This window comes from Lepisosteus platostomus, chromosome 4, assembly GCF_059453375.1.
Source record: "Lepisosteus platostomus isolate fLepPlt1 chromosome 4, fLepPlt1.hap1, whole genome shotgun sequence".
In the NCBI taxonomy this organism is placed as follows: Eukaryota; Metazoa; Chordata; class Actinopteri; order Semionotiformes; family Lepisosteidae; genus Lepisosteus; species Lepisosteus platostomus.
The window spans coordinates 5,864,910-5,888,879 of NC_142614.1; the positions used below are offsets into that span (position 1 = coordinate 5,864,910).

A 23,970-nucleotide genomic window follows, 5' to 3' on the forward strand; every position below is an offset into this window, starting at 1 on the left:
ACATGAACACAGCCGAACAAAATCAGGAGAACTAACAGGAACATGTTGCCAATCACAGTTAAGAGAGAACGGCCTGGCTATGGTTAAGGAAGACTCAAATATTAGTTTATTTTTCTACTAAGTCTGCTTCTTGTAACATTTGCACAGTTTATATGAATAGTGATAATCTGATAGAATCAGGAGCTCTTTTTGCTCCAAAACAAGTAACTACAATACCTTCAAAATGAGTCTATATTATTTACTTATTATATATATGCTATCGGTGCAGTGTAGCATAGAAGGTAAGTCTCTGTTGTCATGACCCCAATAGCCCCAGTCCACCCAGCTGTATAAATGGGGACCAGCACTGCTGGGGGTAAATCCCTACCATTAACTGGTGTCCCATCCAGGAGATGGGAAGCCAGGTGCCCTGCTGGTGACTTCATGCTAAGCTCTGGCTTGTATTTCCTATCATGTATACGCAGTGTAGTGTGCAGAGTAAGACAAGGGTGCCCTCTTGTGGCATTGTGACCCAGAGCACTCTATTATACCTTACGAATAATACTAATAATTGCTTTCACTTATATAGCACTTTTATGGACACTCCACTCAAAGAGCTTTACAGGTGAAATGGAGATTCCCTCCACCACCACCAGTGTGCAGCCCCACCTGGATGATGTGCCAGTCCTCTCCCCACACACCAGCTCTCAGTGGGAGGAGAACAGAGAGATAGAGCCAGTTCAGAGATGGGATTAGGAGGTCATGATTGGTAAAGGCCAGGGGGAAATTTGGCCAGGACACCGGGGTTACACCCCTACTGTTTTCAAGAAATGCCCTGGGATTACAATAAGGATCTACGTTTCCCATGTTTGTTTTAAATCACATGGTTGTACCTTCAAACGTATTAGCTGTTTCCCAGTTAAAAACACTAAAACTCTTCATCACCAAGCAAGGCCAGAGCTGCTTCTCACTGAACATCACAGCCACTGTGTCTCTTGCCACATCAGTCCCTCAAGCACAGTTCACAGGTAATTCCAGAGCCCCTTCAACACCTTTCAGCCCTGCAGCTTCACAAGTCAGACTAGGAGAGAAGCATTAAGGCAGAGGGTTGATTTTCACCAGCAGAGCAATGAGGCGTCCAGACCAACATTTTTCTCAAAAGAATGGAGATGCATGCAGTCAATGGTTAATAATGCCATAAAAACATCCTACACAGAAGGCAATAAACACATTTTGCTAAACTGGGATCTAGTGAACAGAAACACAATTTATGGCCTTTTTAGTAGCAGGAAAATAAACTCAGAAAATGAACAGTCCTCATTAAACACCACACTTCTTTATCACTGGCAAGCTATGAGAACAAAGAACCACTTTTACAGCCTTCCTATAAGGGACATATAATAATTACACAGCTCTCCTGTGGGGAACACAGGGCAGGCTAGGAGTCATGAGGATAGCAATGTCTGCTGATCTGCCACAGAGGTCGATAGGTGTGAATTGTTTGTATATAAGTTCACATATCACTGTATCTGGTATAGTACGCAATCAAGTGGTGCGCATTGATTGGGATAAAGAGTCAACTGGTGGAGGACTGAGAGCCAGATTCTCACAAGCAGTTAATTTAGATTGGCGTGGTATGTAAAGGGACTCACAGTGACAGCTAGTGTTGGGTTTGTTTTGTATAAAGTAAAGAGTTTTGAACACACTGACACTCCTTTATATGAAAAACGACAAGAGCACGAGGACCCCCACTGTGTGAAACTGCGTCTGATGCCACAGAGAGGGCTCCGCCAGCGCAAGGGCCAATCCCGTCTCAGGTGAGCAGGAATGGCAGGTGTCTCAGCCAATAGTGAGAAGGCCTTGGTGGGATGAAGAATCCAAACTGGTCAAATGTATGAATGAAAAAAACAGATCAAGAGTGAATGAATCTATCAGTTATGTTATTACAGTGACTGTTTCACACAAGAAGTAACGAGGTAAAAAGATATAACTCAGCCTTACACATACCTATTCAAGCAAAACATCTCAACATAGACGAGTGAACAGAAGTGTTACCAATACTGTGAATATATTTGCATGTTTCTGACAATTTCTATTGCAGAACAATGTAATAAACAACAGCACGACAGTGCCTTATACAGAAGTTAAATATTTTTAGTATTACAGGTAGTGTAAATATAATATGCAGCACAAAATATTTATAAATTATAATATTTATCATATGATCATTTGTCATCGTGGGTTGAATGTACTCTGCACAGTGACGTATTTAACAAGACAACACGCACTGTCCCTTGAATTATCACTAATTAAGGAGTGGAATTGCAGTACTCTTCAGTTCACAGCTACATACAGTATCATCAAACAGCCCCCTGCTTTATTGCACTATACTGTGTAGCACAGTAAGGCACTGTATGGTCCCATTCTACAATTTACTATATTATGTAGCACATATGGTATGTCCCATACTGTATTGTACTGTACAGTAAAGTACAATCCTGTGTTGCATTATAGCACACTACATTGAGGCATCGTATAGTTTACTACTATACTGTACCATAAAGTGCAGTAGAATATACTAACTATCCACTACACAGTGCAACAGTTAGAGAACTGGATTGTAGTGTACAGTATACTGCAGTATCCTATTAGTGAGGAATTCCTTTCTCCTCTGGGGCTCAGTACTTACACATGGGCACAAGCAGTTGCTATGATTCAGAGATGTGCTAAACTGACCGTTTATTCTGAAATCAGTGTGCGGGCAGATTGGAGGGGCCATCTTCCCACACGCCAGTCTCACTGTGCACCGGAAACACCTCAGAACCTGAAACACCAGCAAAGAAAATCAAGCCTCGCGAGGACACCAGGACAGCCCACCAACAGAAAACCTTCTTCAGAGCCGAGCCAACCACCGGTCAGAGACTTGGAAACATCTCACACCACTGTTCACTCAAGACAAAAAACGACGGAGTCCAGAGGCAGTCGCCGCTGTCGTACCGCGATGCTTATCGATTGTGCCCCGGATGTGGCGGAAGAAGGAGGTCAGGTGGGACTTGAGCCAAGGCCCACAGCAGCGGTAAACGATGAAGGAGAACAGCACGGCCCACAGCACGCCCAGGGTCACCTGAGAGAGATTTAAAAGCAGGAGGGACAGAAAGAGGGAGAAACTGGTACAGACTGTCTGTGTTACTGGTTGGTAGGACACTCATCAATGAGGTCCAAGAACCTCAACTAGGCCGAAACGCCGTTTGCAATATCCCAGTAGGGAGCTACGTCAGCATCCGTAGGCTGCAAAGGAACAGGTCAAGTTGATTCCATTACCAAAAGGAAAAGAAAAGAGAAAATGTTCGGCTGTGGAGCCTTCTTCAGGTGTGTGTGCCATTAGGTGGGTGTGTGACACACCTGGAAAAGTCGAAACATTGTGTCTCTGTTCTTTTCCTTTCAGCCTGGAGTCAACCTTTACCTGTTCATTTTTAATATCCCCTCCTTTGCGACTCTTTCTGATCTGCGCGCGCGAGTCGGCGCTCACCAGCATGTGGAAGAGCCCTCGGTAGGGGTCCAGAGGCAGGCCGTGCACGTGGATGACAAACTGCAGAGCGTAGTCACAGTACGTACTGACATCCACACCCCTGCTCACAGATACACAGAGGTAAGGGGAAGACAGCGCTAATATGACACCCCCCCCACAATAGTGCCCACACACAGATTCATAACAACAAAGGATACAAATAAGGAGGCCTCTTCTTTGGTGGCTATTAGCTTACTGATACACTGACATGAAGGCATCAGCCACACACAGACAGGTGCTGACCTGTTGGACACTTCTATGAGGAAGAAGAACTCGGGGGCCATGAGGCCGGTGACAGGAATGTCAGTGCAAGGAGAATTCCTCTGACAAATCCACCTGCAATCAGAGCCACAACGCTATTTCAGTTCAAGCCTCACTGTCATGTCATTTCCCAAACCGCTTTATACCATACGGTGTCGCGGGAAGCCAGAGCCAACCCGACAAGCAACGAGCGCAAGGCAGGGCACGCCCTGGAGGGGGCGCCAGTCCACCGCAGGGCCAGTGCAAGCCAATCATACACGGGGACCAAGGGGAGGCCACAGTAAAGGCCGATTGGGGAAATTTGGCCCGGACACCGGGATATCTCCCTACTCTTATCGAGAAATGCCCGGGGATCTTTAATGACCACTGAGAGTCAGGATGAGGTGAGGGCCAGGCTTGTTTACAGCTGGTGGTGCCATATTGCAAAGGGCACAAAACAAACAAAACCTTGATTCTGAAATAAAAAAATGAAGACAAATGGGTTACATTTAATGGCTGTTACACAAGTGGAGAAGCTGAGAGTAAAAGACAGCAAATGACAGCAGTATGTAGCAGCACGATAGCAATACATGGTGAGCAGACTGGAGGATATACCCAATGCTGCTGGAGGCACCCTGTAAGATCGGAAAGCCCTCCTCTGTGGTGTTGAAGGAACGGCCAGACTCATCCGCCATCATCCACACCAGCGCCATTTCTGAACTGTGACACACGCACAGGGAGAGACGGAGAGGCAATGGGTGAACCAGGGAAGAGGGAGAAACACAGAAAAAGGATATTACAATGTGCAATACTGCAAAAACCACTGCGCTTTCTTTAACCTGTCATACAGCGCAGTCTTCAGGCTGAGCCCTACAGTCTACACGTCAGTGGATGAAACCTGGGCTGCGATCAGAGAGGTGTAATCAGGATCTCTTCTGCTGGACTGTGCTGAACAGGGCTGCATTATTAACAGTGGCTGTTCCACTGTTCTGTGCAAACTATAGTCTGTGCCAGGCTGCAGACAGTGCACTGGATTACCTGTGGTTGAGGCTATTGTACCTCAGCACCTCCTCGACAGTGTAGTTGCGCAGATTGTCGTAGGAGTAAGGTCCTCCACCCACCACTTTGAAGGTGTAACTGCAACAAAACCGAGGTCTAGGCTTAAGGACCACACACAACACTGACTGCACAACATCCCACTCACACTGCACATCAACGTATAGAATGCCATGTAAAACACACATTGATTACCCAACACCCTACACACTGGCTACAGACTGCAACTCATTCTAAACAACACTCATTACTATACTAACTACACCAACATCACAAACTGGCAACACAACACACCTGCCACAATAGTATCCTATACAACACCATGGCTACACAACTGACATAAACACAAGCATGTACACACTCCAAGCCATTACGGCCTACTGGTTAAAGAAGAGACCCACAGGGTTTTAACTGATTACTGAGGAGGGGGGGGACTTCTCACCTGCCCAGGAAGCGTCCAGACTCCCCAGACACCATGTCCTGGATCAGGAAGAACGGATAGAAGGCTGCAGAGAGAGAGAAAAACAGCCACGCTGCCAGAGAGACGCTCACTGTGCACAGAGGGAGCATGTGGCAGTGAAAGAGAAACACTGAAGGATAAACAGGGCTCCTCACTGCTGGGCCAAGACCAGTAACTCAAGAGAGTGGTGGATGTTGTGACCCTCAGAGAGAAAAAAAACAGTAACTGTTCTAATAGCAGAACCAGCCTGTGGTATACACAGCAGGGCAGAGTCAAGAAGGACAGTGACAAACTCACAGCGACGGTGTGACAGAGCCAGACAGTATCAGGGTCTCTGGGGGTTGGGCCTGGAGAGGCAGGCAGTGACAGACACAGCAGGGCAGAGTCAAGAGCTACAGCGACAGTGTGACAGAGCCAGGCAGTATGACACTGAATGTCTTCACAATAGAGCAAGGTCTCTTAGGGTCGGGGCCGAGAAAGACAGACAGTGGCAAACTGAAAGCAACAGTCTGACAGAGCCAGAGAGTTCGACACTGACTGTCCTCATAGTAGAAGCAAGGTCTCTCAGGGTCGGGTTTGGGGCAGTTGAAGTAGCGCTTGTTGAGCTTGGTGCCGTGCCGCAGGGTGGAGGACACGTCAAACACCAGCCGACGACCCGGAGGACAACCGATATACACTGGCACCTTCTCCTGCCCCTTGACAAACACACAGGTGTACATGGTATTTCATTCAGCTGAAAAAAACTCGTGTGCATGTCAAAGCAAGAGAGTGACAGAGAAAGAGAGAGTGATGGAGACAGAGAGGTGCAGAGACAGAGAGGGGGAGTGATAGAAACAGAGAAAGGGAGTGATGGAGACAGAGAGAAAGAGGCGGAGACAGAGAGAGAGTGACATAGACAGAGAAAGGGAGTGATGGAGACAGAGAGAGGCAGAGACAGACAGAGAGGGAAGGATTGAAGGAGGGAGTATCGATATGCATATTAGTGTGTGTGATTGTGTGCATTTCAGTGTGCTGTTAAGCACTCTGTACCTGGAAAGAGAGCCCTGACTCAGTCTGCTGGTAGCAGTGTAGCTCCGAATGCACAACCTGAAAGGGGCGTGGAATACACACTCAATACACTCATCTAACACATGCTACCCACACACCTCATAAATACAGACGCAGTTAAAAACTGTACACACCGACAGAAACAGTGTAAAGACCATGAGATCCTGTCCTGTCAGAGCCTGGCCTGGAAATTTGCCCTGGTCGCTGACCTGCACCTGGAAGGGGAGAAGGGAGAGGAAGCAAGACAGAGGAGAGAGAGACGAAAGAGAAAAGGGTGGGCTGAGGAGGTACTGTATTTAATACAAAGAAAGGAATAACTACATTTTTAAAAGAACATAAATGTATAGTGAATACCCAAGTAAGCACTGATCTAGAATACTGACTTGGTGCATCACCTGACAGAGACAGATAGTGGAGTGGAAATAAATCAGATAATAGCCTCTGGAATAATTCCCCCTCTCAATGGGGAATTTGACAACACAATGGGCTCCTTCAGTCCCAAAACTGAAACCAAGACTAACGGGATCTGCATTTCAAGCCAAAACCGTTCACAAAGAGCGGCAGTGTCTGCAAAGAACTGCCCAGACAGGTTATAAGTTAAAGGTTAAAAAAAAAAGAAGAAGTTCTAACTTTTAATTACAAACCCCCCAAAAACTCTTTAAAAGACAAATACTGTACCATCTTAGGTGGGAGTAAGCCCCCAAATTCAGGCATCGTTAGGTAGCAAGAACCTAGCCAAATCTACTGAATACTTAATCCATGGATAAACTAGAGCTAAAGACATGGAACCCAGTTAAAAATTAGTATGATGTAGATGACACAGGAAACGCACTCAGGTGGTGTGGTGTGCCTGTGATCTGGAGTTTAATCCAGTGTGACAGTGTGTAGTGGGAGGGGCTGCGGAGAGCACCGGTAAAGACCCTGTTTAACGGGGTCCAGTCTGGGGAAAAGAGAGCCCCTCGCACAGCGCTGACCAGACTGGACTGACCCTATTTACCAGGGTCCAGTGTAGTAGGGCAGGGCGCGCGAGGCAAGAACAAAACAAGAACTGAGTGCGTGGAAAAAGTGTGCGTGCCCCAGTGAAAACACGTGATGGGACAGGCAAAAAGAAAAAGAACACCTTACACGGGTGCAGACCCCTCCGGGACTGTCGGTATAAACTCCCCCTTCCGGGGCTGTCCCGGCTCGTCCCCTTGCGGGGTGTCCAGTGTGTCTTTATAGGACCTCCTGGCTGGGGCTCATCCTCTAGAAGCCGGGACAGCCGGGACTACAAAGGCGAGGCGTCGCCCTTCTACCAGGGCTCCGCCCCCACACTGGGCACGCCCCCGCGCCGTGCCACAGCAGACAGATCGGCTAATAGATCCGAAATCTGGGTAAGCAAAGGAATAAGAGCATCTTGTACCACAGTGGATAAAGATCAGCTGTGAAGTTTTAAAAGAGATACTGCTTGGAAACGATTGTTCCAGATATTTTCAAGTCTAGATATAGCCAGTAATATGGTGTTTATGAGAGTAAAGTAAAAATGTACTAAAGTATTTTATCAGGAACGTATCATATCTAAACTGTACAAGGGTGAAGAAATTACATTCTACGGGGTATATAAAGGACGTGGGAGAAAGAAAGTAATGTTAAGATTCGCAATGAAGAGTGGTTTAAAATGTGTGAATTTCAATAGAGATGTACCAACTCACTCTTATAGAGAGAGGATTGTTGGAAGAGTACTGTCAGATTCTTTGTAACTCCAAAACAGAAGGTGCATCATACAGGGGAAAACGCAGTGTTCATGTTTTCACTTAAATTACAACTGAAAAAATGATTAGATATTGGTTCAGATGGATCAGGTACATTATAAGGTCACCTATAAGGTCAGAATTTATTAAGATACAGAATATTTGAAACTTGAAGTAGGAAAGTACTTTGTTTCTTATGTTGTTCTTGTCTCTCTGCAAAGGTAATGTGCTTTTCTTCCTCTCTATAATCACAAAAGATGATACAGCTTCCTTGTTTTGAGTGTACACAGATCTTCAATTATTTGAAACACCATAAAGAAAACAGGAAAGAAGCAGATCACATGTCTATTTACGATATGTATGTGGAATAATGTACGGTGTAAAACCTCGCCATCTGTATGTAGTATGGTTATCTTTCTCTAAAATAAAAAAGGAAGTGCCCAGGAGATCTGGGACTGCCCCATGTCATCTGTAAACAATGACATTCAGAGCTTTCTCACTTAGTCAACATCATTAGGAACATTTTTATTGCTTGCCAGTTAATATTTGAAAATATTAATGTTTTTTTCACATTACAGTACATATAACTTCGGAAATACATGTATATGAAAGCAAGGTGGTGTAGGGGGTTTAAACAATCACAGCTGAATGGCAGTTGCATGTGAACTGGCTTTGGTAAAAGCCTAAGGACAACAGGTTGGCTTGCCCTCAATCCGGGAGAACAGCTAGGGCTGTACGTTACAGTGACACTGTCAGTAGTAACTGAAAACAATTCAGTTTTCTACCTTCTAGGTCTTACCTTCTGAATCCTCCAAAAACAGCTGGACCCTGGGATCAATGAGAGACTGAGCAGCTAAATGAGCACGAGAGCAGGATGTAGTGCAGCACAGCAGGGTGATGAGAGAGGGAAAGGTGTGTAGGTTATAGTGTAAAACTATGGTGAGGAGATGAAAGTGCTGTGCATTGTTAACCCCCCACACTTTTAAGGGTGCTCAGTGCCCTGTCGCCATCTGAGGATACGGGTTCCTACCCTGTACAGGACAGCCGCTCGGCCGATAATTTCCTGCCTATGGATATTGACCAAGATGAAACTGGCGTCGGACACCCCTGCTGAGAGCCACATCTGACCAAGCGTCTCCTGCACGAAGCTGGCATCTGAAAGGGGAAACGAGAAACGTGGAGGAGTGACAGGGACAGGGAGAGAGGGGCAGAGGCAAAAGACAGAAACACTGAGTTCCTGTCCAAGCGGGGCAGAGACTGGCAGGCAGATACAAACACAGAGAGAAACACTGAGTTCCTGTCCGAGAGGGGTAGAGACTGGCAGTCAGACACAAACACACAGAGAGAGAAACAATGAGTTCCTGTCTGTCAGGGGCTGAGAGTGGAAGTCAGACAGAAACACACGGAGAGAGAGACAGAGAGAGAAACACCGAGTTCCTCTCTGTCAGGGGCCGAGAGTGGAAGTCAGACAGAAACACAAATGGAGACAGAGGCAGAGAGACAAACACTGAGTTCCTGTCTGTCAGGGGCTGAGGCTGGCTGTTAAAGACAAACAGAGAGGCAGTGAAAGAAAAGCGAGGCACCTGTCTGAGAGAGGCTGGCAGTGAGGTAGACTGAGAAGCTGTAGCTCGTCCCCCTGTCCAGGTAGATGCGGTCAGGCAGGGGCTTGGTGCTTGGGCTGCTGTACACCTTGGCGTAATCCTGCATGGACACGTAGACCCCCCCGCTGGACAGCCGGTTACTGGCCAAGTAGAAATAATAATCCTGCAATGACAGCACACTCTGCAGCTGGAGTCTTAATAAAACACGGACCCCAACACTGCACTGTAACAAATCAGCACCAAGAAACGCACACAAAGAGGTAGAGTGTTCTTGCGTTCCTGTGCACTCTTTTCAGTAACAGTGTACTTTGATCCTCACCTCATACACCACCTTATTCTTCCACCAGCGCCAGGTCGGGTCATGAACTGGATCTCCGTAGGGCTGTGGACACACAAACTGTTCTGCACTGACTGGCAGCCAACGATACTACAGTATAATGGACCGGACTGTGCAACACTTCTGTCTGCTGCTGCTATGTACCGAGAATGAACTGACATCCACACACTACAGTCCTGTACTGTATTTCACTGTGCTGTGCCATTTAACCATCCAATACTGTTTCACTGTATAAAGCTATGAGGTACTGTCGCTTTGCCTGCACTGTTTTACTATGCTGTGTTCTGTCCCCTGTCTCACTGCCCTGTGTTACTGTGCTGTACCCTGTTGTAGGAGGCGTGTAGCCAGAGCAGCTGGTGCAGCAGGCCCTGGTAGACCGCGAGCGAGGAGATGGAGTGCAGGCCGGGGGAGCGTAGGACAGTGGGTGGCTCAGCCCGATAGTGTTGGACACGGCTGAGCAGCTCCGGGGGGGGGGCCTCCTCCACTCGCATCGAGAAAAACGGGCACAGGCGCTCGAACATAAACTCACTGGACTGCCTGAGGGAGGGAGAGAGAAGTACAAGAGACAGTACAGACAGCACTGACCGAGAGTGCTGAGAGCTGTAGGGAGACAGAGAACACAGTACAGACAGTGACAGTACAGACAGCACTGACTCAGTGTGCTGAGAGCTGTAGGGAGACAGAGAACACAGTACAGACAGTGACAGTACAGACAGCACTGACTCAGTGTGCTGAGAGCTGTAGGGAGACAGAGAACACAGTACAGACAGTGACAGTACAGACAGCACTGACTCAGTGTGCTGAGAGCTGTAGGGAGACAGAGAACACAGTACAGACAGTGACAGTACAGACAGCACTGACTCAGTGTGCTGAGAGCTGTAGGGAGACAGAGAACACAGTACAGACAGTGACAGTACAGACAGCACTGACTCAGTGTGCTGAGAGCTGTAGGGAGACAGAGAATACAGTACAGACAGTGACAGTACAGACAGCACTGACTCAGTGTGCTGAGAGCTGTAGGGAGACAGAGAATACAGTACAGACAGCACTGACTCAGTGTGCTGAGAGCTGTAGGGAGACAGAGAATACAGTACAGACAGCACTGACTCAGTGTGCTGAGAGCTGTAGGGAGACAGAGAATACAGTACAGACATCACTGACTCAGTGTGCTGAGAGCTGTAGGGAGACAGAGAAAACAGTACAGACAGTGACAGTACAGACAGCACTGACTCAGTGTGCTGAGAGCTGTAGGGAGACAGAGAATACAGTACAGACAGTGACAGTACAGACAGCACTGACTCAGTGTGCTGAGAGCTGTAGGGAGACAGAGAACACAGTACAGACAGTGACAGTACAGACAGCACTGACCGAGAGTGCCGAGAGCTGTAGGGAGACAGAGAATACAGTACAGACAGCACTGACTCAGTGTGCTGAGAGCTGTAGGGAGACTGGGAGAAGTGGTAGTGGGACAGGATCTCAGGAACAGGCAGTCTCCTCTTCACCAGGGAACCCCGGCCAGCTGAGTCCACTGTGTACACGAGCTGCAGAGAGAGAGATAAAAAAGCAGATTAACAACTAACAGAACTCTAAATACATAGTTGCATCATCTGTCTCCTCCTCTGCTGATCTTTGTGTTAGAAAACAAGAGCGCTGGTGGAAAACAAAAGGATAGCCATAGGCCACTGTGGCTGCTTGCTGAAAGGCAATGGACCACCTCCTGGAAACTGTAAAGCTGAAAAACACACGTTTTATTCCACAATTCATCACGACAGCTAATCCTGCAAAAGTGTTGACACCCTTCTAAACTGCCCCATGCAAAAACAGGGTCCTGCTCAGTCTCCCAGGCAGCGAAAGTGCTGACGTCAGAAACAAAGAGCCAACTCAACGTGAAGCACCAGGTATTTCTCTCCACAGCATCAAACCATGATCTGTGAGAGATCTGAGGGCGTCATTCTCGTGACCCCCACCCTACAGCGAAGAGTGTCTAGGTGCACTGTGGTAGAGTGCGCCTACACAGTGTCTTTCAGGACAGCACGTTCGTACAGTACAGTTCGCTACGTCAGTCCTGTACCTCCTGCAGAAGTTTTTCGGAGTCGTAGAAGACGGTGACCAGGCTGTGAGCACGCTGGTAGCTTCCCCACCCCTTCAGGCTCTGCAGGCTGGAGAAGGCATCCCAGGCTGCTGAGGGACGCACACTCACCACAGTGGGCATCCTCTCCTGACCCCACCACACCTGCAGCAGTACAGAGTGACACACTGACACAACAGACTGTTACACCACACTCACACCGCACAGAACACCTCGTCACAACCAGCACAGCATACAGCACAAGCTGTCACAACACATAGTGTACGTGCACACACACTGTTCCAATACGCAGTATAGACATACAGAAAAACAACCAGAGACACTAAAAACACATAGTGACACAGTGCAGAGACACTAAAAACACACGGTCACAGCATCACACCACATTGCAGAGACATTAAAAACACATGCTGAATGCAGAGTGGGCTAACACATTAAAGATGCTCACCACTAATATATAACTAAGAACGTACACTGACAGTTAGCCATGTCGGTCAGGGAAAGAGAATGACACACAGAGGACATCTCTCAGGTCACTCAGACAGCCACATATGACACGGACACATACAGACAGGCCCTTCAGGACAGACGCACAGACCTGCTCAGAGTCAGTGACAAAGGTGAATTCTCCGGTCAGAGACAGGGTGAAGTATTTGATCCGCTGGTCACTGGGGAAGCCAGTGAGGAACATGTAACTGAAACCCACGTCGAAGCTGAGAGAAGGAAGAGAGGGGCAGGCTGGATTACTCAGAGAAGAGAGCACTGCGTTAGAGAGGGAGAGCGGTGCTGCGCTGTTCTGATGACAGCACCATGGAGTTAAAGAGAGAGGGTATCTTACTCACGAACAGAGGAGCGCGTTACCCCACAGGAACAGGACCCTGCTGAAGGGGTTGAAGTTGATGCCCCTGAGCAGCAGGGGGATGTCACTGTATTGCGTTGAGCCCGTCACCATGACAAACTGCTGCAAGCCATTTTCTGGAAGACACAGGGCACAGCAGGAAGACGATGCCTGAGTCCCTGTGCTGACATGGTTATACAGAGTCACTTACAGAGACCAGGCTGCGCGCCACCGCCATCAACATCTTTCGCCTAGGACCCCCATCTCACATCTCACCCGAGGGATAGAGCGCCATCAGGCTCAGGACACAAGGAGCTTCTAGCTGTGTCTCCCTGGAAAAGGATGCCCTTCACCGGAACCACAGATCCGACATGGCCTCTTAACTACACTACAAGCGTATGACTACCGTAGAGCACAGCAGAAACACAGCGAGCAGAAACACAGTGAGCAGAACTCATTATATACACGTCTGAACACGCGCATAGCCATGAGATCAATGCTTGTAATCTTCCGCATGGTAAAAACTTAATGCGTTTATTTTGTCCAATAAATTCCAGCTGTTTTCAGGAGATAAATCAAGATAAATGATCTGCTTTATCAATGCCCCTCAGCTGTGCATGCCTGGTGAGCAAAAATCAAAAAACAAGATTTGTGCATTAACACGACAAAATAAAAGTGTGCACAACACGAGCACTGTGCCGGACCGTGATCCTGCGTCCTACCTCTGGGAAGGAATTTAGGCAGAGCGGCTCCAAGATGGAAACTCTCATCTGTGGAGAGAAATAGGAAGAGCGTGAGGGAGAGGAACTAAGTCACAAACCCTGGACTCCAGTCAGGACCGGTGAAGTGCCTGGAGATCGAAATCAGCACCTTCTCTCTCTCTGCCCATTTCGTCTGCATACTCCTCCATCACTCACTTTGTCCTCCCACTGATGTAGCTCCTTTTCCTCACAATCTCCCTCCTATTCCCCTCTCCTCCCCCCTCTCCCTCTCCCTTCCCCTTGTCCGCAGTAACAGAAGAAACCCTCCTCTGCACAAGCTCTGTGAGCCAGGTGGCAAGAACCTGCCCTGTGTACAGCATTTTTAGTATTTTTACTAAGTATTCAAATCTTTTAAGCACGCTGACGAAGTTAACCCAGCGCAGTTCTCTAAGTGGGACAAAAGCCAGAGGACACAGGTGGGACTCGAAACTACATGGTAGTGCATTAAGAACGGAGAACAGGAGGAATGACACGGGCTTCTTTTAGGACAATGCTGGAGGAGATCCTTGGATCAATTCACAATTAGCTACTAACTACCAAACAGGAAAGATGGGTGGAATAGCCTCATATTTCTTATGTTCTTGTTACTTGTTGCTTTTACTAATTGATTTTTTTACTAGCCCTTTTTTCTGATTTTCCAAGTCCCAGGTTTTTTTTAACTACAAGCACAAGTTAAAGAAAAAATATTCCGGCATTTAGCTGGTTCTTGTCTGTTAACATACAAGTCTTCAGATTTCAGTGCTGATGCACGGCGGCTGAGATTCTGAATTATCTTAATAGTTTTTGTCTTCCCCGTCGTCGAAGCCCGAGTCCCTCCATCTCTCCTGCCCGGCTCCACCCCCCCGCACCAGGAGCCCCGGACTCCGTACAGCAGAGCAGGAGCTGGTAGGCACGGTCCAGGCCCTCCTCCGGGAGCAGCTCCAGGAGGATGATGTCGACCAGCGCGTGCAGGTGATCCAGAGAGGCCCACAGCAGCAGACAGTCCCCTGGAGGGGGCAGTCACAGACAGAGGATGGCAAGAGTGGAGACAGGGGACACGGGCGATTTCGGAGCAACACGGCGATGGGGGAAGAGCAGAAAGCAGGCACTTCCAGTAACACCAGCATGTACTGTAGTGTGTGTAGGAGAGGGTTGCCAGGGAACTCTGTAGAGGTGCGTCTCAGATTTACATGTGTGAGTCCGTTTGCCTGCAGGCAGGCAGAAATCTAAATGGATGAAAACACATTCTCAAGAGCTTCAGTCAGATTTGATGGATTTTGTGCATGAATATGGAACCGCCAGTGATTTTCTGTTACTGGCCCGACTCCCGACTCCCTGGCAGCAGCTCCTGTGCCGGCACCGGCGCCCGGACAGGCTGCTCCCACAGGCCCAGAGACGTCAGGACAGAGGGAGCGGGACTCACGCTGCAGAAACTGACACGGCGTCCTTCCCTCGGAGTCCAGCAGCTGGGTGAACTCCACGTCCCCATCTGGGGAAGACAGAGAGAGTCAGCTCACTCGACACAGGGAGAGACAGCTAAGGGCAAGGGCATGAGGGCCTTCTGTCTTCCTTGTTATGTCTATCATGTGTGCTGTCTATCTATACACGAGCAATTACTAACTGGCATTATTTTAAAAAGCCTTGGCTCACCAGGACACCCGAGAAAATACCTATCGTGTCAGTCTAGACTGTAGTGAGGGACAGTAACACTGAGAGAGATGAAGGAGGATAAAGACACACCAGATACTGGAGTAACAGGAGTGTGGTGGGAAGGATAACGGATGAACAACAACACTGGCAGACGGACAGGGGCACACAGAACCAAGGAACTACCTGGGCAGACGGACTGACCGACCCTGTATCTGAGCGCGGTAGATGTGTCCCCGCTGCCAGCCGCCCCCCAGGATGTAGAAGTACTCCCTCCCGTGGTGAGGGTAGGTCACCGGGACCAGCTTGGACACACACAGCCCCTGCAGCACCCTCTTCCAGTACACTGCAGTACACAGCACCATCAGTACACAGAGAAACACACACTGCACAATACACATCCAGTACACTGGAGAACACAGCACCATCAGTACACAGAGAAACACACACTGCACAACACACATCCAGTACACTGGAGAACACAGCACCATCAGTACACATAGAAACACACACTGCACAACACACATCCAGTACACTGGAGAACACAGCACCATCAGTACACAGAGATACTGTACACACACTGCACAATACACATCCAGTACATTGGAGAACACAGCACCATCAGTACACAGAGATACTGTACACACACTGCACAATACACACCCAGTACTCAGCACCATCTGTACACAGACACATACACACTGCACAACACACACCCAGTACACAGCACATGGCGATAAACCCACTGACACAAACACACAAAGATGTGCTCAGGGGCAGTTACATGAGGGTGATGGCTTTAGAGGCAGTTAAGCCAGAGAGGAATACAGTCCTACCTGAGGGGGGAGTGTTCAGGGGCAGCAGGGAGAAGTTCCCAGTGAACTGGTGCACGAGCTGATTCTGCCGGATGAAGAGGGCGCTCTCGGTGGCGATGGCGTCCTGGATCGTGGAGGAGAACTCCGCCTGCGGACACCCTAGGGAGCCCACCCAGCAGCTCTCCATACTGAGCTGGTCAGCACCGACAGTCAACACACAGAGGTCATTATACTGTATATGTACACAGACAGCAATCACCACATGAACACAGGCATGTTCCTCCACACAGACACAGCCCTTAGGCTGAAGCAGGGATTATTAACCCTGATCCTGGAGAGCCCCAGTCCAGGGGGTTTTGCAGGTCACCATTAAATCACCAATTTCTAAAGATATGGAATAATTCCATTGTGAACAATTGCATTTGTTAAAATAAATAAAATAGAGATCATTTAGATGGAAAATCTCAGTACTCTTTAGCCCTAAATGATCAGAGATCTCTGAACTGAAAAGATTCCTTACTCGATTCTTCAGGTGATGTCAAAGCAGGTGACCTAAAGGCCAAGTGGGCTGGGGGTCACCAGGTCCAGCTCTGGAGATCCCAGGACTTTATACACTACAATGTCACATAGTCTTTATTCTGGATATAAAGTACAGACAGCAAATATGTAAAGGAACAAATTAAGGTTTATTTCATGCTGAAAAGAGAAGAAAAGAAACACAACATTTTGGCTGTGCTGTCACCTAGGGAGACGGAAGAAGGCTCCACAGCCAAAACGTGTTTCTTTTCTTCTCTTTTCAGCACAGGAATAAACCTTTATTTGTTCCTTTGCAGCCATCACATGCTGACGCAGATCCCTACTTGAACTATATACAGTGTAAACACACTGTCCTTGTGCAGCCAGGACAGCCCACAGGGCCTGTGCAGATGCTTATAACAGTTAACTGCAATTCACCGAGTAATTTCACTATGTTTTCACTATTTCACTCTGTCTCACCTCTATAAGTGTGGTGTGTGTGAACTCTGAAGCAGTTAGCAGCACAGCCTTGAACCCGGGGACCCTGCCCAGGATCAGCACTGGGGACACACCCTCCACAAACCACAGGGGACGGGAGGGGTCTGACAGAGACAACATGGACTCCAGCGCAGCCACCTGAGCACACAGACACATCTGTAACACACCTACTGTACAAAGCACCTAGAAACTCAGAGAAACCAATAACACAGCTGGGCAGACAGATACATCGGTAACAGGACAGCAGCACACAGACACACACTGTACAAGGATTGTGGCACATGAAGACATGGCAAATTACCTGTAACACACCTTCCATACACCTAGACACTTTTAACCCCCCCTCTCTGGTCATCACCGTATCTCTCCTCCCCCTGCCCCCCCTCTCTGGTCATCACCGTATCTCTCCTCCCCCTGCCCCCCCTCTCTGGTCATCACCGTATCTCTCCTCCCCCTGCCCCCTGCCCCCTCTCTGGTCATCACCGTATCTCTCCTCCCCCTGCCCCCCCTCTCTGGTCATCACCGTATCTCTCCTCCCCCTGCCCCCTGCCCCCTCTCTCTGGTCATCACCGTATCCCTCCTCCCCCTGCCCCCCCTCTCTGGTCATCACCGTATCTCTCCTCCCCCTGCCCCCCCTCTCTGGTCATCACCGTATCTCTCCTCCCCCTGCCCCCTCTCTCTGGTCATCACCGTATCTCTCCCCCCCCTGCCCCCTGCCCCCCCTCTCTGGTCATCACCGTATCTCTCCCCCCCCTGCCCCCTGCCCCCCCTCTCTGGTCATCACCGTATCTCTCCCCCCCCTGCCCCCTGCCCCCCCTCTCTGGTCATCACCGTATCTCTCCTCCCCTGCCCCCTCTTTCTCTCCTCCCCCTGCCCCCCCCTCTCTGGTCATCACCGTATCTCTCCTCCCCCTGCCCCCTGCCCCCTCTCTGGTCATCACCGTATCTCTCCTCCCCCTGCCCCCTCTCTCTGGTCATCACCGTATCTCTCCTCCCCCTGCCCCCTCTCTCTGGTCATCACCATATCTCTCCTCCCCCTGCCCCCCCTCTCTGGTCATCACCGTATCTCTCCTCCCCCTGCCCCCCCTCTCTGGTCATCACCGTATCTCTCCCCCCCCTGCCCCCTGCCCCCCCTCTCTGGTCATCACCGTATCTCTCCTCCCCTGCCCCCTCTTTCTCTCCTCCCCCTGCCCCCCCCTCTCTGGTCATCACCGTATCTCTCCTCCCCCTGCCCCCTGCCCCCCCTCTCTGGTCATCACCGTATCTCTCCTCCCCCTGCCCCCCCTCTCTGGTCATCACCGTATCTCTCCTCCCCCTGCCCCCCCTCTCTGGTCATCACCGTATCTCTCCTCCCCCTGCCCCCTGCCCCCCCTCTCTGGTCATCACCGTATCTCTCCTCCCCCTGCCCCCTGCCCCCCCCTCTCTGGTCATCACCGTATCTCTCCTCCCCCTGCCCCCTGCCCCCCCTCTCTGGTCATCACCGTATCTCTCCTCCCCCTGCCCCCTCTCTCTGGTCATCACCGTATCTCTCCTCCCCCTGCCCCCTCTCTCTGGTCATCACCGTATCTCTCCTCCCCCTGCCCCCTGCCCCCTCTCTCTGGTCATCACCGTATCTCTCCTCCCCCTGCCCCCTCTCTCTGGTCATCACCGTATCTCTCCTCCCCCTGCCCCCCCTCTCTGGTCATCACCGTATCTCTCCTCCCCCTGCCCCCTGCCCCCCCTCTCTGGTCATCACCGTATCTCTCCTCCCCCTGCCCCCTCTCTCTGGTCATCACCGTATCTCTCCTCCCCCTGCCCCCTCTTTCTCTCCTCCCCCTGACCTCTCCTTCTTTCTCTTTGCACTTCTCTCCAGCAGTCTGTCTCCCTGACTTCTCACCTCTGACCCTAGTGATGGTTCCATGATCCCTCTCTCTCCAGGTCGCACATATCCGTTCACATTCAGTGCGAAACTTCACACAGACACACAAAAAGAAAAGACGCCGGTTAAACCAACATTCTTGAAGTGATGGAAATGGAGGTGAGCAAGCTGTCTCGTCCCTCGGGTGACTGATGCACAGAGAGACAGGCTTAAAGTGACAAACACAGCGGAGTGGGGCAGGGAGCGGACAGGTAGCCGAATTCCCCCATGTTCCGATGAATCCGCAATACCCAGTCTTGCGGAATTGTCCATGTCTTGCAATAAAACTAGACTTTTTTTCCCACAGCTCCCAGCTGCCAACATCAGCGTGGTGTATGAAAGACTGGCGTTCCTCTGACGTTTGGCAGACTCACTACGTAGACATTCCTAAAGCCACCGGTACATACTTACGATACGGGCGCAGTTCTCTCCAAGTTCCCCGTTTACCTCCCCATGCTCTGAGAGCACAGGCACCACCTTTCCAAAATTAATTGGGTGCTGCACCCAATCAGCCCCTTTAGTGTAGAAGCAGTACTTCTACTGGTACTTGCGACACAGGTTTCCACTCTGGCTTCACTTCAGGGATCTTCTGCCTTGAAGGCAGCAGCTCCTTTGTGCGCTGAGTGGTGCAGGCGGTCTTCTCGGCCTGCAGTCTAGGGGTTTGTCTTTCTCCTCACTCTTACTCAGGAGCAGCTGGACCTTCATCTTCTCCTGGGCCAGCTGCTCTCGGGTAGCCTCCTGGTCTGCTAGGGTTCGAGTCAGCTGACACTCGATATGACTGGGCCAGGGAGGGGGTACCGGGATGCTTTATCCATGGTAAATCCAGCAGTTTTCTGTTTGCTTTTTTGTTTTCCTCAAGACAGATCGCTCACGCTGCTGCCCCCCAGTCATATTTGTGCGTACGAGTGTGTTGTTTTCCTGTCGCCCCGCTGACGCTGCCTTACGTGACACAGCCTGGCGTGGGGTGTCAGAGAATAGGAGCTCTGATAGGCCAGTCCGGGAAAACAAACACACCAAGCAGCTGTAAGGTTTAGTGCTAGTGTCCTTTTACTCACAGAGTGCAGGGAAACTACGAAACTTGAAAGCTGCTTACTGGCCTCAAAAAAGCATGAAGTCTTCTCAAACTCTTTTCACAAATTCCGTTTCTCTCAGGTTCCCTGATCAGTCGCTTCCTTCTCCCTCTCCCCTGGTGAACGTGTGCTCCAAAGGACCAGCCATCTGTCCCCACGTGGCAGACGGACCCAACCAGAAAACCTCAGCTTCCTGCTTTATAAAGTGTCAGCCCACCACTTGTCTTGTGTTTAACTGGTCGGGTTTACAGCTGCTCCTTCCCTCACAGCATTAGAGGGAGTGAGACAAGTGTTACTGTTTTCTGAAGGTCAAATTTAGTTTAGAAATGTGAAAACTCAATTTTAATGCATTACAACAAACACTTCCTTAAAAAAAATCTATTAATGCTACGTCATTACAAAGTCATCGCTGCACAATCTCACCGGGTAATCTGCAGAAACCTAGCTTTCGTCCTTAGAGAATATATAATGTTTCACACTGAGTGACTGCTATTTAAGAACAGCCAAGAAACTCACAAACACCAAGACGAACAAAACCAGAAAAAACACACAAATACAAACAGACAGAGACCCAGCTCTGACCTCCTGTCTGGTATTGGCTGGCCCTGTCCATTGGAGCTGACCAGCACTCTGTAGACCACTGAGCCGTTGAGGAGGGGCATAGGGACGTACCAGCCCAAAGAGCACAGCTCACTGCCACAGTGCACTGCAACACACACACGGACACTGTAAAGACACTGCGCTAGCACAGCAGGCAGCACTGCAACACACACACAGACACTGTAAGGACACTGCGCTAGCACAGCGGCAGCACCGCAACACACACGCAGACACTGTAAGGACACTGCGCTAGCACAGCGGCAGCACTGCAACACACACACAGACACTGTAAGGACACTGCGCTAGCACAGCGGCAGCACTGCCACAGCGCACTGCAACACACACACAGACACTGTAAGGGCACTGCGCTAGCACAGCAGCAGCACTGCAACACACACACAGACACTGTAAGGACACTGTGCTAACACAGAAGGACTCTTACCGTCATCCAGCACCGGCGCTGTACTCAGCCTGGCCTCCAGGCGCTGGGGCTTCTGGCGGACTGGGTGGACGGGCTCCTGGAAGATCACCGTGACGACAGGCTGTAGGCCGGTCAAGTAGGCCTCCCGTACAGCCTGCAAGGACATCTCCTGCCGGGGAGACAGAGAGACAGGGGCCTGAAAGACAGGGAGACAGAGAGAGAGAGAGACGCACACACCCCAGAGAGGCCAGATGCCTTACCTGAGTCTCGCAGGCAAGGTCTATCCTCAGGTAATAGGGGAAGCCCAGGTAGTTCTGAAAGGCAGGAAGACAAGCAGTGTTGTTACTGACACGGCGCACACACACTGTGGCCAAGCCCATGCAGCAGGCTGACTCCCTCAGAGGTCAGCTGGCCCTTACTGCCCTGAAGCCTCCTGACGATGGAAGCACTGGAGATTAACAACAACTGGCTCTCAAGACTCTTCAACAGAAACTGTCACCTTCACGCAGGGGAGGCTGGGAAATATAGGTTTCCCATATTGAGGTGTAAATGCTGCTATAGGAGAGTTATTCTTAACAACAGCTACCCCCAAATAAAAAACTTCAAACCAATGGTCCGTCATATCAGCAGTGCCTTTACTGAAAAGGGAGCTGCAGGTAATTCGTTTCTACCGCAGTAAGAAATACATGAATACACTGTCAGAGCTTTCACCTTCTCTGTGCCTGTCTAAAACTCTCCATCCTCCTCTTCACTTCTTTCACTGGTCCAAATGAAACCCAAGTTTCAAACTTCCACATCCAATACCCATGACAAACCTGGGGCACCGCTGTGGATTCCAATTCGGTACACTCCAGAAACGTCCAATAAAATAACAAACACGAAGCACTGGGCTGTAAGTTGTGGCTGTTCGTCGGCACGAAGCGTGGATCTGCTCCTGTCCCCTCTGTGTCCACTCACCGCACTGGGGTCCAGGGGGTCGACGGCCTGGTCAGTCAGCACGGCCATCACCTCCTTCACGGCCGGGACCGTCCCCTGCCTCTCGATGGAGCTGGAGAAGGAGGTCAGGTTCCCGAACTCGCACAGCCGCGCCGTCCAGCCGCAGCCCCCGGCGCCACGCAGCCCGCCGGCCAGCAGGCCCGCCAGCCACAGGACCGCGCGCACAGCCAGCATCCCCGGGAGGGAGAGGAGGGGTCACACCCACACTGCGCTCCTCAGGGCGCCCTGCTGACAAAGACAACCAAGGCCTCTCCTCAGGTAAGATGGTATTTACGGGGACACTATACTGTGAGGAGGCGCCGTCCTTCGGATGGGATATAAAACCGAGGTCCTGACTCTCTGTGGTCATGAAAAATCCCAGGGCGTTTCTCAAAAAGAGTAGGGGTGTCATGGTCAAATTTCCCCCTGGACTTTACCAATCATGGCCTCCTAATAATCCCCCTCTCTGAACTGGCTTCATCACTCTGCTCTCCTCCCACTGAGAGCTGGTATGTGGGGAGAGTACTGGTACACACTGTACACACTGGTGGTGGTGGAGGGGATCCCCATTACCTATGAAGAGCTTTGAGTGGAGTGTCCAAAGGGGAGAGGGGTCATACCCTCCCCGTGCGGTCAGGGCCGGATTTTGGGGTTCGTAGGCCCTCGGCACTTTCACTCCGAAATGTGCAATAAGAGGAGGGGTCAACGCCCACTGAATGACGTCGATTGACATGACGCACTTCAAACTAGTCTGATGCCAAACCACGTGATTGAAGGAGCGAGTCGAGCGACCATCACTCCGATACTTCCAGTTTCTAGAACAGCCGCTAGGCAGCGCGGGGTCACCGATCTGGAGCCCCTCGAGTCGACCGCAAGCGTGTTGTTCCGGCTCGTTTTTTCGTTCGTCACTCGTGTGTCCCTCCTTCGTGGGCCCTGATGGGAAATCCAGCACCGCCTGCGGTCGTGGTCGGGCGGCAGTTGCGGGATTTTATCGGGAACGACCTCCACACGAACCGCTGAGAACACCTCAGACCTCAGGAATGAGAACACCTCAGACGCAAGGTGTAAGCTCTGTTAATGAGCGGCCACACCAGGGCCGGCCTGTGTGAAGACGTGTAACCTGTAACTTCGCCTCCTGGGCAGGACAGGACGACATGACGACCCTGTCAGGGCTGTCTGTCCTGTACATGCTCACTACTCACTCACTCAGTACTAGAGGCGAGAAGTCATCCTCACGGCCAGACAGGGACTGAACCGCAGGGCCCACCGAGTCTCCCACTCCGTCCACACAACTATCACCGACACCCGGATCAAGTCTTTTCACTCAATTTGTTAGCTTATTGTATTTTTTTTCCCCACAAAGTAAACCTGCCGGTGCTGAGCAGAAATTTTCGTCAGGGTAACAGTCCTTCGTCGACATTTTAGAAGAACGCCAAACACTCCCACATCACAGCCTCACACAAGTAAGACATTCGGGATTCGGAACACGCGATCCAAGATCCAAGAGGGAGTTCATTAACCCCGCAATGTCAACCAAGTCGGGTTTTTAAAGATGCAGATTGATTACTTTTCCCCCTAATTAGCTGCGGCCCCAACGTTTACCTCAGTCGCGCCCCTTCACCGTCCTCGAGACTGGCACTGAGCGCGCGCGCGAGCGGAGCGCGAGGGAGGCGCTCGGAGGCCGACCCCGCCCCCTCTCGATCCTCATTGGCTGAGAGGTGCAGCGCCGCTCACGTTGATGAGCTCCTGGCTGTGACCTGCATGCCGGTTGAATCGGTTTTTAGACAAACTACCAGAATTTTAAGACCCGATCTGCACGTTAACAAAGAAAAAAGAGACAGACTTAA

At 50.3% G+C, this 23,970-nt stretch overlaps 1 protein-coding gene across 5 annotated transcripts; it reads right to left on the minus strand.

Annotated features, from left to right (window-relative positions):
- Positions 1-1,153: 1,153 nt before the first annotated feature.
- On the minus strand, positions 1,154-23,812 carry LOC148672236 (cation channel sperm-associated auxiliary subunit gamma-like). 5 transcript variants are annotated; one of them, XM_088627779.1, is made up of 31 exons: positions 23,726-23,812; positions 22,106-22,369; positions 21,409-21,462; positions 21,170-21,317; positions 20,710-20,833; positions 19,037-19,109; positions 17,144-17,299; positions 16,169-16,340; positions 15,541-15,678; positions 15,109-15,174; positions 14,576-14,692; positions 13,668-13,715; positions 12,950-13,082; positions 12,706-12,820; positions 12,090-12,251; positions 11,441-11,559; positions 10,342-10,555; positions 10,001-10,063; positions 9,664-9,844; positions 9,111-9,235; positions 6,485-6,565; positions 6,333-6,389; positions 5,842-5,998; positions 5,286-5,349; positions 4,826-4,924; positions 4,403-4,507; positions 3,791-3,883; positions 3,509-3,608; positions 2,977-3,103; positions 2,716-2,803; positions 1,154-1,861 (listed from the first exon to the last, which is right to left on the minus strand). In XM_088627779.1, exons 2-30 carry the CDS (start codon positions 22,316-22,318, stop codon positions 2,730-2,732), a joined length of 3,378 nt encoding a protein of 1,125 aa, XP_088483905.1. In that variant the 5' UTR covers positions 22,319-22,369; positions 23,726-23,812; the 3' UTR covers positions 1,154-1,861; positions 2,716-2,729. The 5 variants fall into 5 exon arrangements, with proteins under 5 accessions (XP_088483905.1, XP_088483903.1, XP_088483904.1 ...); XM_088627777.1 differs by having other exon boundaries at positions 3,443-3,608; XM_088627778.1 differs by having other exon boundaries at positions 3,443-3,608; positions 22,106-22,372; positions 23,726-23,771.
- Between the last annotated feature and the right edge of the window lie 158 nt (positions 23,813-23,970).